This window comes from Calypte anna, chromosome 20, assembly GCF_003957555.1.
Source record: "Calypte anna isolate BGI_N300 chromosome 20, bCalAnn1_v1.p, whole genome shotgun sequence".
Lineage (NCBI taxonomy): Eukaryota > Metazoa > Chordata > Aves > Apodiformes > Trochilidae > Calypte > Calypte anna.
In genome coordinates this window covers 8,287,242-8,303,653 of record NC_044265.1, presented here as the reverse complement: position 1 = coordinate 8,303,653, position 16,412 = coordinate 8,287,242, and the positions used below count along the sequence as shown (strand labels likewise).

The 16,412-nt window shown below is 41.3% G+C and overlaps 1 protein-coding gene across 1 annotated transcript in view; it reads right to left on the bottom strand.

The window, feature by feature from the left end:
* TSHZ2 (teashirt zinc finger homeobox 2) overlaps positions 1 to 14,945 on the bottom strand; it is a 135,779-nt gene extending 120,834 nt beyond the window's left edge. Inside the window, exon 1 of the mRNA XM_008497995.2 lies at positions 14,744 to 14,945. Coding sequence (XP_008496217.2) covers positions 14,744 to 14,783 — 40 coding nt within the window. The 5' untranslated portion in view covers positions 14,784 to 14,945. The remainder of the gene's footprint in view (positions 1 to 14,743) is intronic.
* Positions 14,946 to 16,412: the final 1,467 nt, after the last annotated feature.

Below are 16,412 nucleotides of genomic sequence, written 5' to 3'. Positions count from 1 at the left end.
GTCCATCTTGCACTGCTGTCTTGATACTGTATTTCTTTTCTTCATGACTTCCAGTGACTTTACCTTTACGGGCTGCTCAAACAATTCTTGTTCTGTGGTGCCTCTCAGCCTCCCCTTTGCTCAAGAAAGTAAAAGTAAACAAATATCTTGGATATAACAATTAAAAAACAAAAACTGGAGTGATTCTCTCCAGAGCTTTCTGGTCCTGCTTTCAGACATACTGGTGTGGCTTTTGCTTCAGCTCACAGAAAAACACATGCATATACAATGACACAGGGTTAGCACTTGTGTTCGCATTCAACATCGCCGTATTTTCTCCCAGAGCCAGGAGGTGTGTGGAAGTACAGAGCAGGATTTGGCAGGATGCAATTTGGCAGTCTCAGAGCCAGATCCTGCTCTTGCCCACTCCAGCTCTGACAGAACCGCGGCTGCAGCCCAGGGAGCTCTGCGCCATCCCAGTGGTGTCGGGGAGAACAGAATCCAGCTCCTTGTGACAGTTTTCCCCACACAACATCACAATCAGCCAAACACATTTGTAATCTACTGCAGCTGGTGTTTCTATAATTGATAGAGATATAAAAGCCCTTTTTGCTAAAGTTGTACTTTTGTATTTTTTTTTTCTTGGGGGAGTTGTGAGAAAGCAGCTACAAAAAGCAAGCTTTAAATCTCAGATAATGTAGCTCCCTTTAGAATCCCAAGCTTAAAGCAAGTAGTTATGAGTTTTAGCAATGCAAAAAACTGGAGCTGAAAACAAACATTTGTTTTACTTGACGTAGCAAAACAGTGGATTAAAAAGTTAAATCAATGCACACTCTGAATGGTTCCTGCTGTAGTTGCAATTTCAAATGAAATAAGAATGTTATAAAAACTCGCTCATATTAGGCACATTTGGAAATGTCTCCTTGTAACTGTTCTTTAAGTGCTCTGTCTATGAGCACTAACAGGTCACTGCACAGGAAATGCAAAAATATGTTACATTTTAATCGGGGCATATAAAACACTGTCTAGAATGTTACATTGCCCTTGGGAATCTGTAGTAAGTAGGGGAACTTTTACAAAGTCCAGGTCACTCTCCCCATTACCTCACTTCAAAAAAGAAAATTATTAGGTTAAATTATATAGATGTCATGTAGTAGAACTTTCACAGTTGTAGTATGATGGCTAAGAGATGCTTATTTCCTTGGAGAAAATCATAATGACTCCCTTGTTCCCCTCTACATACTTTGTATATTGAAAATACTGCATTTTAACTGAATCAAACTGTTTCCAAACAATCACAATTAAAGAGGACAAATTTAAAAATGAGACTGTTCAAATACTCAACAAATTTCAACATTTTACCCTAACACACAAACAAATTGCAAACCTAAAAAATGAAAGAAGGGATATTACCAGAGATGTTTGGGAATCATCCAGGTAAAATGTCCCTGATCTAAACAAGCAGAAACCCAAATGTTGATGGCATCATCACATCCCTCTGCCCCTCTGCAAATATTTCTCCAAATGATTTACCTCTGTTTAGCACAAATCATAAAATCTCCGCTAAGTTCACAGAAACAGTGAAAGAGTAATGCAAGGGTGACTCTTTTCTAGATTAACATTATCAGGATTTTAGTTTTTTAGTTTACATATCTGGGAGGTGACACAAAACTACAATATCCTGAAAGTGACCAGCTCTACTCTTGCTGATCCCAGTTCAAGAAAGATTTGATTTCTATGAAAAATCTCCTATGGGGCAGCAAATTAAATGAAATAAAAACTCTTGTTCCAAATAAAACAAAAGCTCGAGTTGCCAGGCCCCAGCGCCTGCTGAAGTGAATGGCAGTTTCTCTCACAGCGACACAGGGATCAGCCCTTTGCAATTTGCATGTTGCAGCATGAGAAGAGATCTCAGACTAATAGGCCCTTTTTATCTAAACAGATATCTGTGGTTGAAACTCCTGGCATTACTCTCTCAGTTGCTCGTTTTTGTACCACAGCTTCTTAACTGCCAGTAATTTCCACATTTTGCTCCAGCCTACCTGTGGCACCGCGCTCCACCGGGCCCCACTCCATGCTGACCAGGCAGCTCCTGCAGCACTGATACCTCCCAGATGTCCAATATAAGTTATTAATATAAATTCCTGTATGGCTTCCACAAACTTCTCAGCGTGCTCCCTGAACTCTTCAATATGTTTGTTTAAGTCTCACCATTCAAGGTGTGGCCTCACTGCCCACTTCTCCTCCAGACTCCGAGCCGGGCATGGAGGTTTTCCTCATTTCCTGGAGGTTTTCCTGGTGTTTCACACCAACCTTGTCACCACTCCTGAGCTGCCAGCACAACCCCCCAGACATGGGACAATGTCACCATGATTTCAGAACCAGGGGTGGGCATAGCTCTGGCAAAATAAAAGCTTTTTTTTTTTCACTTTTACCACACAGAAGGTGGAAGGTTTGAGTGCCCACCTCAGGAGCGCCGGGCTGGGCGCTGGAGCAGTCTGGAGGCTCCTGACCTCTGCGCACCCACCAGAAGCCTGGCAGCAGCCCTGCAGATGGTAACTCCTTCCCCAGCTGAGGCAGAGTAATTTCCTGCACACATCCATCCCCTGCCTGTGATGCAGCCAGGGCCCAGACAGCCTCCTGAAAAGCAAGCTGAGGAAAGCTAGGAACTGCACATGTGAAACCACACATATTTTCACCCAGGTCTTAATCTAGGCAGAAACTATTAGACACATGGACTGCAAGAGCTAATCATGTTCTACACTGACTGGGCAAGAGAGTCAAGTACGCATTTTTTAACACCATTTTCTACAGACATTTGATAGTTGTATGCTCTCTGCTCCTGTTCCTACCCCTGCTTGTCCAGTTTCTGATTCCTAAATTTCCCTGCTTCCTAAATTTCCCTGCTTCCCATCTCAGGCCCCGGGCTCCAGCTCCACACACAATAGAGACCATTTCCTCATTCTCCTTTGACTGCTCAGACCCATCGCCGTTCCTGCAGCAGGAAAAGCAATTGCCCTACTTATCCCCAGCTAAAACATATTTTAAGGGAATGTAATTGAAAAAGAGAAACCAAGAACAGAGCATGCGTGGTGAAGATGGCACATCGGAGAATGCTGTGTCACCTTCTAAAAATTCTTTGGCAACAGCAACTTTTAGATTTCATAAGTCAGACAAATTTGGATGGATTTTCTCAGGGAAAGCAGAAGATAATTCTGAAAAATGTTCATGTTACTGTCAGAAAACACAGCGGTCCCACAGATTTGAAATAAACCCTGATGTATGTCTTTTAATTTTTTGCCAAATAACATCCTACCCTAAATTTTAAGAAGAACATTTTAAGAAAGGAAACACAGATTTTGGTAACGGAAATGGTTGCTCTGAACAACTCAGAACTGGCAACACTAGAACCAGTAGAAATCAAGTCTCTCAAAAGAAAACTCCAATCAATCTGGACTATAAGAACTGTTGCACCCATAATATGGATGTTACTATTGCAGTGCCCCAGGGCTGTGCAGTACATCAGCATCCATACAACAGTGCTGAGGTCTCCATAGGTTTTCTGATATTTCCAAGATTTTCCCTGTTGTTGGTTTTTTTTGTTTGTTTGTTTGTTTTTTCACTTTTTCTTGTTACCACAAAGCAGAACTTTCACTGCATTAAAGTGCTGTCAGGCAGGTCAAGACTCAGAGCCCTGGGCAGCAACATTGGCTACTTGTTCTGTCCCATCCATAGAATATTTTGCCTGGTTCCACCAATCCACCCCAGCTAAGGTTCATCAGAGAAAAACAGCAACAAAAATCTATAATTCCAAACACAGAAATGTTGATGACTTGGTTTGTGATATATGAGCTGTTTCTTTCTCATGCACAAGTAAAACTAACTGGCTGAGGCTACAAAACCCAGGTCTGAGTCCCTGATTCAGCCTTAAATTTCATTGCAGACTTAAAAATTGATAAATACTCCTTTTAAATCATTGAGTACCCAGCTGCTCATTACTGATACACACTTTAATGATGTGCACTTAAATTTTGGTCTGGTCTTTAGAGCACAGTTTCCTCAAATTCAATACAAAATCCATTTCTGGACACAAATTGTGAAGAGGCCCCACAATTTGGTTCAAGTGCTTTTGCAGTTATAAGCCATATTTGAAATAGAAAATTGAAGGATTTTGCTATGTCAGGTGACGTTTTGTTAGCTTTTGAAAAGAGAAAATATTTAATACCCTCATTTTTTTCCCTGCTCTGAATATTAATTTAATTGTCACAAGTAATTAAACGCTTATGAGTAAAAGACATCTTCAGACATTTTGACAATACATATTAAGAAATGCTTTAAGGGAAATCTGCACGGATCGGCTTTTATTTGTTATGCTAAACGATGATGCATCCTGATTGCATTTGCTCCTTATTTGTGTGTGCAACAGGAGACGTACTGTGAATGATCTGTGAGGAGTAAAATGACAGTATTTGACAGGCTAGGAAATGTCTGGGCAAGGATACAGGATAAGGAACCCTAAAAGGGCGTTGTTTGTGAAGGGGCAATGGGATGGAGACACTCCCTTCGAAATTAGGCAATGAAAAGGCATCAGCAACTAAATTACAGTTAATAACAGTAAGAAATAAACATAAATTATGTACACAAAGCTCAAGCTCAAGGACTTTTGACCACGAAAAATATATATTATTATATCTATTATCAGAGAGACAAATTCCCATCCTGGGAATTTGCATACAAACTGTAATAAACCTACAATTCAGAAATAGAGGCAAGCATTAATTTCCACATGAAAAGGAGCCATGGGAGAGCTTCCCAAGTCCCCAGCTCCAGAAGAAAGCCCTACCTGGTGATTCGGCACCGAACGATATGGCCTCTGTTTGAGAGGGTAGCAGGTGGTCTCCCAGGTATGGCAGATTAGCCCTATATTACATAAGATTTATTCTGAGCTCTTGTCAATATAATGGCTGAAACGACCATTCCTGAAAGGTAATATGGTGTGAAAATAAACATAAACAATCCTTAATGAATCCATAGGCTATTACTTGCATCATATTTCTTCTATAGGCAATACATACATCTCCACTTGAGAAAAGCAATGCTGCCCTTGACCAAGGCTTAACAATCCCTTTTCACACCAGAGAGGAACTGAGGAAGGTCCATGGGAACTGCTTAGTGCTAAAAGCTTTTGAAAATTCAGGTCTCTTTTTAGATGCCCACGTTAAGGATTTTTTCATTCAAGTCGCTTAACACTTGAAGCTAGCTGACTTACAAAAATTAGAACCTCAAACTTTATTACCAGAGATTTCCAGCAACTTCTGTCAGTCTCGATGGAGGAAAATGTGTATGTCCTGTCTAGTTAATGAGACCAAGCTTTTCATATTTCCCAGGGCAATGGATTAGATACTGTCAGCAACACAAAGATCCCAAGACTTACAAAGGAAGGTAGAACAGTATATGGGGGAAACAACTGTAACCAAATTCTCTGTACACGAAACTTATCACTGACCAAAAATGCATTTGAGGATAATTTAGGGAAGTTAAAAACCTTTAATTATTCTGCTTAAGGCTATTGTCTAGTAAAGCACCCTTGGCTTGTTCACAGAGTTATCAGAGCTTTCTCTGACTGTGAGTCCCTACACTTTTGGTTGTTCTTGGACATGAGCAAAGTGCCATCTCCTATGCCATGCAGAGTTGCACAGAGGGGATGGAACTGCCTTTCCAGCTGTCCTCCAAAGCCAGTTCCCCAGTGCCCCATCTGGACCCTCTTCTCAGCCCAGAAGCAGGCTGAGAAGATGGGTGACTTGAGCCTCCAGCCTGGTTTTCTCCCCTGGAAGCATATAGATGATGGAATTGTGATCTGGTACCTACAGCAGGGAATTAAAAGCAAGTGTTGTCTGACCATGAGCAAACCAACTAGTAACTCCTGGCTTCAAATCCCCTTTCTGTAAACTGGGAAAAAATATTCTACTCCACTGGGGTTATTCTGAGGAAGACCTCGTATTAGTAAGAAAGTCCAGGAAAGAAAGGTTCTGAGTGAAAGGAAAGATGACTCCACTTCCTAACAAAGCACACATATGCAAGGAGGAGACATGCAGCTAATCAAAAGCACTAGAAAGCTTTTAATTTTTTTAGCATTTAATGCTACAGATGATCAATATAACTACTTAGCTTCTTTCACCTTTCACATGTTAATTTAATGCCACTTGTAATGTGCTTATAAATGTTATGACATGGCTGAAAGACACATCAAAAAATTAATTTTGTTAGACCAATATACCAGCTAGCATAAGGTTATGTTTCTTCAATACAAAACTGTACATCATGAAAAGATCCAGCTCTTTTCTGTGAGGCCCACTCACACTGCAGGAAGTAAATGAGTTATTCCTGTATGTACAAAGAAAATTGCAGGCCTCATGAATTGTGGTGGTGATTCTCTGTGTATTTCACATAAAAATTATTTTTATATGGAAAATTCCGAATAAAATCTTTCTACCAAAAAATAACCCAAACAAAAAACTATTTCTGTCCTAGTGGAGGATCAGTGGTAGAAACAGGGTTGTTGTCTGCACATTCCAAACTGCACCAATGTGCAGATTTTTATGCCAATCTCCTGTAAGCTGAGTTTCACTAGAAAAAAATCTTTGCTGTTCAGGTATTCCAGAAAATTTAATTATTTTCATTAAAAAAAAGATCTGCGTGCTGCTGCTTTTTCAACAGAAATTCTGCACTGATTCCACATAAACAACCAAATATCACTTCAGCAAAGTTGCCTTGGGAATATTTAACAGCATTTTTTAAGTTATGAAAGCAATATTGAATGAGATTTACAACAATTTAAGATAAGTGGGTCTTAATTTTATATGAACAGAGAGATTTAAAAAACAACCAGAAAGCCTTCTGATTCTATTGTGCTGGAATATTAGGCTTTGTTCAAAATTACCCCGTTTCTCTTTTCCATGCATGAAAACAAGCACAACAGGCTTTTCAATTGAACGAGTCTTTTGAGAGAGATCCAGGAAGAGCCAGAAAACTCCTTAAAACTTTATTGCTTTTCATCTTTGTCAGGTAGGGATGTGTATTAAAAATGACCTGTTCTTTCCAGCATGCAGTCCTTCCTTGTAGGTTTTGTCTTCACGTTTGACCTATCAATTTTAAGAGTTTCCCAAAATGTGAAAGGAAGGATTGATTTGGATTACTTTTCCCCATATACTCTGTAGTTTTGCTTTTCTACAGCCATCTAGAGCTCAGGGTGCTTCCCATAGTCTCTTCAGCATTGTGAAGAACTTTAATGAGCCCCAGTATCATTAGATGATAGCAGTTTGCAGAACGCAGGGAGAAAAGACACAGAAAGCAATAAGATACAGCTATAACACATATAAGCATTGAAGATGAAAGAAAGAAGTCAGCATCTCATTTGCATTAATACAATAAAAAATACAGCATTAATGTAGCTAGTTGTAAATTTTTTTTTTCAATAAAGTTGAGACTGATTATATCTGAAAAAAGGCAGGCTGTGCATTCCTGGTAGGTCTTGAAAGTGTTTAGGCTTTCAAGAACAGTTACTGGTTATTAACTTTCTAGATATAATTGCCACTAAAAACAATCTCTACAAAACTTCAATTGAAAGCCACTCCTCAAGAACTGATGGTCTGATCTCTCCAAACTGCTTTGTTTATAGCAATAGAAATTCAGGGCTCCTATTCATGAAACTACACTCCATCATTATGTTATGTACTTTGTTTACTGGTAGCATGTGTGTGTATGTGTATAATTATATACACAAACACATACACCAGTTCATCATCAGAATAAGTCAAAAGCAATATTGCTAACCTTGTTTATTCAAAAATCACGAAGCACACCCTCAAAAATCATAAGACTCGTTGAGAATTAGGAGATGTTAAAAAGAGACACTTTGAGAATCACGGCATTTTTCTTCTGGTATAAGAATGCTTAGGCTGCATATTTTCAAGCTCCCTAGTTCCCCATAGCAAGGAGTTTAAAATAAATTTCCCTTTTAAAATGTATATTGGGCACTTGTGTAATCACCAGACTCCAGAAGCTGGGGGTTTAAAGACAATAAATGCTAAAAAAGGACTTCCAGTGGACACAACTCCTAACATCACAGGAATTTAACATTTCGTCAAATATTTGTGGAAAAATCAAAAACTGCTCTAAACAACAGAGCTTTCAGCTCCTATCAGTAAGAATGGTGCATCTCTCTCCCAGGCAGGCTCTAGTCTTTCTTTTTTTTTATGTATGTCTGCATACCTGAAGAGAATCTATTTCCAACACATCTAGGACTGTTCATTCTATTTAATTGTGGAATTTTAACAATACATGGGACAATTGGGTACTGCATGTTGTAAGCTATGTTTTTTTCACAATCTAATCTTGTCATTTGAAGCTATTGTTGTGACTTTCTTTTTCCTAGGGCAAAGAGGGAAAATATTTCTTTTAGAGAAACAAAGATTCTCTTCATTTTTTTAAATGAAACACTTAATGCAACACTTAGATCATAAGACCAGTTTTTCCACTTCTTTTTTGCCTGAAAAACCTCAGAAGGTAACGGATGAAAAGCCAGCAACAGTTAAAGAGGGATGTGTAAATCTAATGGGAAACAGTGTGCTTCGATAATGTGTTTCTCCTTGAAACCTTAAAAAATACACCATTTGCTGTCAAGGTATTTCTGAGTTGCAGAAGCTGTTATTATAACATGGTAAAAATGACTCTGTGCCAAGATCCAACAGCCTCAAGTGAGAGGTCACCTTAATGAGAAAAGACTGATTTTAGTCCTGAAAACTACATGGAACTTTTTAGGCATCTGATTTGCAAAACCATCCTCATGCACTGACTTGAGATCTGCTGCCGGTGTGCAGGACATAACACTGCATGTTAAAAAAAGGATTTCTTTAAAAGACCATATCATCTCCTGGTATTAAGGAACAGTGTACGATAAGTAACACAGAGAACTGAAATGTCTTTGAAAAGTGAAGTTAGACAAGCAAGCAAAATACCTCAGTCACAGAGACTTTAGAAAAGAGTAACACACAACTATGAGTAACACAAACTACAGGGAGAACTCTTCCTAGATTTAAAGCTTAACGAAAGAATCTGGTCCTTCTTCGGAGGCAAAAACATTAGTAAAGAAACATGTATATTTCACTTGGTATCTAAACAGCCCCGTCTCACATACACAGTCTTTACACAGGCCAGTTACCCACTGAAGCAAAGTGCTGAGTAAGTGCTGTAGAACTGGACCCACTCTCATGTAAATTATTGTAATTAAATAGGTAATGAAAAATCACTGCTCTTGCACAAATGAAATGTAAGACTTCAGCTGAGAGTGTAATGTGTTTCCAATTGACTCCTGTATCAGATTCAGAGACAGATGAAAATGTCTTTCTGCTTGCATGAGCACGCTTTAGAGGTAAAACTTCACTAATATTTTCATTTTGCAGAGCAGAGGGGAAAAACAAAGGCTTATTTTAGCAGTAAAATTAGCAGAATCCTTCTTTTTAATGCATAATATGGTACACACATGTCTGAACCCGAGAGGCATTAAACAGAATTTGAATCACTTTACTTTGCATTTGCTAATAATACGTCATCCATTAGAAGAACCAGGCCTTATCCTCCCCTCCACCATCTGACATGATATTTTTTTTACATTTGAGCTCTTAAGATCTGCACAATAGCTTAAAACAATAAGTGTTTAGCCTCTAGTTCCAACTGTAATTGATAGAGTACAGTTCCATTCCCTCTGCTGCTGCTAAGTTGGGAACTGCAGCCACAGCAACTGACAGCTTTTTTTTTCCGTGAGTCTGGAGTTGCTCTCTGGGAGTGATGTCCTCATCGGGATGGGAAATAAAATGATGAGAGAAAGGCTCACCCTAGCCCTGTGCTACAGAGGAGCTCCAGGGACCTCTTCTAGGGGAAGCAGTTACTTGAGGTGGGTGAAACTAATGAAAGCAAAATTCAGGAGGAAAAAGTGCCGGGAGGAAATACCAGAATCTTGCTGTTTTGAAAAAAAATGGGCTTTTCAGGTAGAGAGCACAGAGGAAGGGAAACATTTATGCAAAAGAATTTCTGACAATGAACATGTTTTTAAATGTGCTACAAAATTGTGCCATTTACTGATGAAAACACCTTTTATATCACAGTCACAGGAGCTAAACTCTTGGTGAGTCCCACTCTTTATATAGTGATAGTATCCTGTGCTTTGATATATGAGAGTAAAATTGAAATAAAGAAATGGTAAATAAAATGAATGTGATTTCAAATTGTCCCGTTCAGGCCTGAGTTTTGACTTGGGGAATAATTACATTGTAGCTTTTTGCTTAGAAGCCGATTCCAGAATTTAATGCAGATGGCGACGAATTTTGGTGCCTCTTTAACTGCAAAAGTACCTATTTTGGAGTATCTTTAATTAACCAGCATTTAAAAGCACCTCTTGTTTGTGAACACCTTGGCTTTTTTGTCATCTGTCAGGATCGTGATGTGCACAGTAACTGAAAGGTTCTGAGGCATGTGCTATTTAGGTGGTTTTGATGTGCACTTGCTTTTCTGGAGGATGTTTAATCAAAGCAGTGCTGCCATTTCTACAGTTTCATTCAGTACTGCTTGCTTGGAACCTGCTTCTATTGCTCTTATAATAAAAGATACAAATAATACTCAAAAAGCCACAACACTCTTGGTTATTAATACATGAATATATCACTTCCTTTCATTACAGAAATATATATACTCAACCTAGCTGGTCTTTGCTCTCTGAGGAAGCAGAATTTTGCTTTCTAAATATGTTTCTGGTTGAAATAACCTTTTCCTACTAAAGTGCAAATTGCAGCTTTAAAATAGTGACTGCTAAAACCTTCTTCTGTTTGCTGCTCTATGAAGACTCCCAAAAACAACAACAAAAAAATTGTGTTATTCTACTGCTATAATAAACAAAATAAATGTGACTGATAGCTGTTCCTGCTGTACTTTTCCGTAGCTTTGGTTCTTAGATAGCCTGTTGGAGCTGGGGGAGAAAGAAAAGAAGAAACACAAAATTGCAGCTGGAAAAGGCGTTAAGTTCAGATTCCTCTTTGCAGGCTTTAAAAAAGCAAAGTAGCAATTCATGATCACAAAATAAAATATGCACATTTAAACAAGCTGCAGGGGAAAGGAGAGTTTAATTCAGTGAAATTGTGTTTGAAAGCTATTTCATACCCCTAGGAATAAAATCTGAATAGCAATTCTGCTTTGCTCCCACCCTTTTTCCACCCTTCTGTTAATATATTACCATTTGTTATGGAATCGTTACAAGACTTCTACCCCAGAGGTGGTTGCATTTCATTGAAGGATGAAGTACTTTTTGGGCCTGAGTCTCTTGCTCGCAGGAGCAGACAGTACTCACAGCAACTGCACTGATGCTGCTACTAAAGTGATTTTTGCTTTGCACCTGAGCAACAGAAGAATTAAGCCCACTGTTTGTAAAGCCCTTTGTGATTCATTTGGGTGAAACCTACAACACAATTGGGCTGCTTATTGTAAACAGAATTATGAGAGCAAAGTAGGCACTGATAGGAAGATCTGTAACTATCTGCTCCAAGAATTATCAAAATGGCAATGACGCTCTCAAAAAGGAATGACGATTCGGCCCTGGAAAGAACAAACTGCATTTGACATAGTTTTGGTGTTGATGTGAAATAAAGCGTCTTTAAAAGTGTAATTCGAGATAAAAAATCTCCATCATCAAACATAAATAGTGCCCCATTTATCCAGTTCCGCTACCTTGTTTCATTGCAATAGTTTCTAATATATTTCTTAGGAATACAAGGCTTAAAATTAATAATAGAAAAGGACAAAATTGCCACGTATATTTCTCTAGATAGATTTTCATCTAGCAGCAGGACTTCACTTCTGATTCACTCGCTGGTTCTCCCTAACCTTTACATTATTTAGTAATCAAACTAGAAACCTGCTTTCAAAGCCAGTGCATGGTAGTAATTATTTACAGTTGTGCATAGTACTTAATTTTACGCAATGAGAAAAGCAGGCATGTGCAGAATCATAAGGTTTATAATTTTTTCTTGTGTTGAAGGTGAACTATCTGAAGAAGCTAAAAGTTGCAAACTTTTCTTCAATATCTCTGCTGCCATCAAGACAAAATGCAGTGCAACTGATACATTTGAACTTGTACAACTAAAAATAAATAAAAGTGAAAAATAAGTAATATATAATGTATTAACTCCTTTAAATAAAAGGAATCATGAGCTTTGCTCTCAGCCTTAGTGAGCGATTCCTTTCTTATTGCACAGTCTGCCCACTATCCCTCTGAGGTATTTTTCACTATACAAAGCAGAACCTCAGTACTATCTCTGAAAACGAAAGTCAGTTTTAAGAAGCACATACAAGAGGCATGTCTGCTCTTTGAACGCCCCCCCTACCCCTCACAAATACAGAAATACAACTTCAGAGCTGAACTGTTGCAAATCTGGAAACCTACTTCATGTCAGTTACACTGAACGCAAATGAACTGCATTTGCAGTCTTTTTGCTCACCTGAAACAACACTGATCTGAGGACAAATACAATCAAAAAATGCTCAGCTAAGAGGAACGCACATTTTCTAGCGAGAATACGAGAGGAGAGATGCTTTTGTGGTCATTCAAATGACCACCTCCTCATTAAGATTCTCAAAAATACTGTAGTGTTCTGCATAAAAACATATCTTACTGTATTCTCAGCAGGGAAATCCTGGGAAACGATCGCATGGGCTTTGCTCGCAAAAATTTATTTACTCTGTAGCCTATGTTTCTAAAAAAGAACAGGGTGCCCCTTCTACAAAAAGATACTACACACATTCCAAGTGAAAATTCTACTTTGAAAACAAAATAAAATGATGCCTCATATTCTTGACAGGAAGGAAAAAGGAGCAATGCTAGCACTGTCACTGTGATGATCAGCATCCATGAAAACATAGCTATTTATCCTGTAAGTTGAAAACATTAATGCCTTATTCAGATATAACCTCTTTGTGAATAAAACAATAAGAGCAACTCATCTGAGAGTTCTTGCAAATACATATATATATATATATATACACACACACACATGCATTTCTAGATGAACTATTATTTATGATTAAAGGGAATCTTTGCTTGCCAGGAATGATCCTAGCAACCTGCATAGGTACATTCATTGGTCATGTCCCAAAAGACTCTGCATACCAGTTTCCTACACCTCTATGAACACAGCAAAATAAGCAAGTTTATAAAAGTTATGCATGTCCCAGTTCCTCTGAAATTACATTTACCTTTGAGTGAATCCCAAACACTACTTTTCAAAGTTTATTCAAGTATGCCACTAAACTTCCCCATACATTTCGTCCCACAATTAATATGCTACACCTCGAAAATATTCAGAAGGGGGAGGACAAATTAGCAAACAATTTTTAAACTAAAACATAAAATGTTAGTTTTCTTTAGAGAACTAATCTGATGAAGGACACAAAGAAACAAGAGAAGGGAAAAACCCGCCTACTTTAAAAGCCAAACAAGATAATAATTGTGCATGTCTGGCTAAGAGAATCTAGAGGGCAAGCCTTACGTCATTGGCACTTGGGTTACCATGGTGAGTGATTTATTGATATATATCAAGAATGAATAGATCAAAGGCAGCAAGATGACAGGTGATCAATCAAATGTCAAATCAAAGCTGGCAATCAACTGGAAAGCTGATTTTTCAGTGGGTGGGTCTGGCAGAAGAAAAATGAACTTCCATATTGCGCTTCCCAGAAACAAAACCCCATCACACTATTAAAAAAAAATAAAAAGCAATTAAGCAGCCTGAAAGAAAACTCTTTGAAAAGATTTACCATACAGGCCCACTCATCTGTTTCTTTTTCTTGTCCCCAAAAGAAAAAGAACACCCTACAAATGACAAAACAAAACACTTCCAAAGTTGCAAACTGTTTTCTTCTTAAAAAAAAAAAGAAATAACAAAAAATTGCAAAACCACTTGGCATGTGCAGATACATAAACTCGGCTACAGCACAAAAGGAAGATTTGATTTGAAAACGTGGATTGTCTTCTAACAGTCAGAACGTTTCATTTTATTTCCTGTTGCAATTTTCACCACTGATGATCAAAGGCTGAACTTCCCCACCGGGTTCATCAGCAGAGACAGTCCCTGTACTATTTCAGGCACACACAGCGCGCACACACACCCGGCCAGCACTGCCACCAGGAACGCGGCGAAATAAAAGATTAAACACACCGACCCACTTCGCGAAACACACGTTTTAAAACCAAAAAGCAGCAGGAAGGAAAAAAAAAACAAAAATGCCCAACAAAAAAAACCCAGGAAAAAACCAATATACATATATATAAAATACTCAAGCGGGAAGCAGACGGGAGGCTGCTTTCGGTTCGGTAAGGGACGGGGGACGGGGGAGAAGGGGAGCCGAGTGGAAGAAAGTTGGGGGGAAAAGTTTATCCAGGGCAGGATGGGAGCTCGGAACAGGCGGCAGCGGGGACCGAGCGCAATGGGAGCGGCGGGAGGGTGGAAGGGGACAGCCCATGTCAGAGTAAAGATCTTGGCAATAAGGAAGGAAACTGGCTGCACGGAGTTACGGAGGGAAAGGGAGGGGGAGGGGGGATAAATAAATAAAGATCCAGCCCGGAAAAGCAAGGGTGACCCTAAATAATAATAAAGATGGGGGGTAGGATTGGAAGGAGTGGAGAGACAAGAGGCTGTGTAAGTGGATGGCTTCTCCTTACCTGCAGCCCGTTTGGGTGCTTGCTGTTTCCTCCTTGGCATCGCTCTACTTTCTCCAATCTCACTTCTGTCCCCAGATCCGAGAGCCCTGAGACGCTCCTGAGTCGTGTTCCTCTGCCTCTGCCTCTCAGCTGCTTTCCCCAACACCCCCCTCAAGCCTCCCCTGCCCCCCCTCCTTTCCACTTCACTGATAGGAACCTGTTTGGTTTTTATTTTATTTTAGAGATCTAGATTTCTTTCTTTCTTTCTCTTTCTCTCTCTCTCGCTTTTTTTTTTTTTTTTTTTTTTTTTGATGGCTTTTTTTTTTTTTTTTAACTGTTGCAACACTTGCTTTGCTTTGATTCAAACATCCAAGCTCAGGAGCAAATGAAAGGCGCCCACAGTGCTAGAGAACGGTAATAAATAAATAACAAAATAGATATGTATATATTAAAAAGGCAGCTCTGGAAAGACTGTGGGGCTTGCTGCTTCCTCCCTTCCCTCTCCTCTCCTCTCCTCCTCCTCCTCCTCGCAGAGCTGTATGGCGGAGCGGTGCCCGGGTGTGCGTGGTGTGTGTGTGCGTGCGCGTGTGTGCGCGGAGCGCTGCAGGTTCCGTGCTGTCAGATGCCAGGCAGTGAGTGATATGGGAGAGGACAGGGAGGTTTGGATGGGAGGAAATCGGTGTTCGCGCACACACACACACGCGCGCTCGCCCCGGCACACACACGCAGACACACACACACACACAGACACACACACAGACACACACGCACACACACACAGACAGACACAGACACAGACACAGGCAGGGCGAGGCGATGCCAGCGAACATCGATCCGCGGAGCAAACTGCACATTAACCAAACTCCTCCTCCGCGACCCGGTGACAGGATGAAGCGCTCTCGCGCCGCCGGGGCTTCATTAAAGAGACAGGGGCGCGCGCCGCAGCCCGGACCGCCGCCACCTGGGGCGCGCGCCGCCCCGCCCGCGTGGGCGCGCCCCTGCCCCGCACCAATTCCCTCCCCCCCCGCAACCACCCCCCACTCTCACCCCCACCCCGCGCCACCTCCCGCACCCCCCGCGAGACCACCCCGCGCGGAGTCCGTCTCCCGGGGGAGTCGGAGAGGGGGTGCGGGGGGGGTTGCGGGGGGGGAAAAAGCGCTGCGGGGAGCGCGCGCGCATCGGGGCGGGCCCGGCCGGGTCGGCGCGCGCCCCCCGCCCCCGGTTCCCTGAGCGGGCGGACGGGCGGGTCCTGGGTGCTCACCCGAGCGGGGAGGAGGGGGGGGGGGCCCGCACCCGCCTGGCCTCAGGGCTGCGGGGAACGGCGGCCGCTGCTCTGCTGCTCCGCCGGCTGGCGGCTGTGCCGTGAACCGGGCTCCCTCAGGTGTCAATGGCCGCGGGGACCCCGTCTTCCCCTGGGGTCTCCTGAACCCCAGAGTGTTGAGAGCGGAGGGGGGAACCTGCGTGGCCTGACGTAAACGCAAAGTTTGGCGGAGTTGATGTAGACCCCAGGGCTTCGTTCGAGGTTCTTCCCTCATCAGAAGCATTGCACCGGCTGAGCCAGGTGTGTGCCCCGACACCCTGAGCTGATTCCCCCGGGCAAGTGGACTTAGGGGAAGCAGAAGATGGCCATCGGGTGCTTCTTCATCCTCATGGCAAGGCAGCTCTCTCCCCTTGGGACCATACAGAGTTC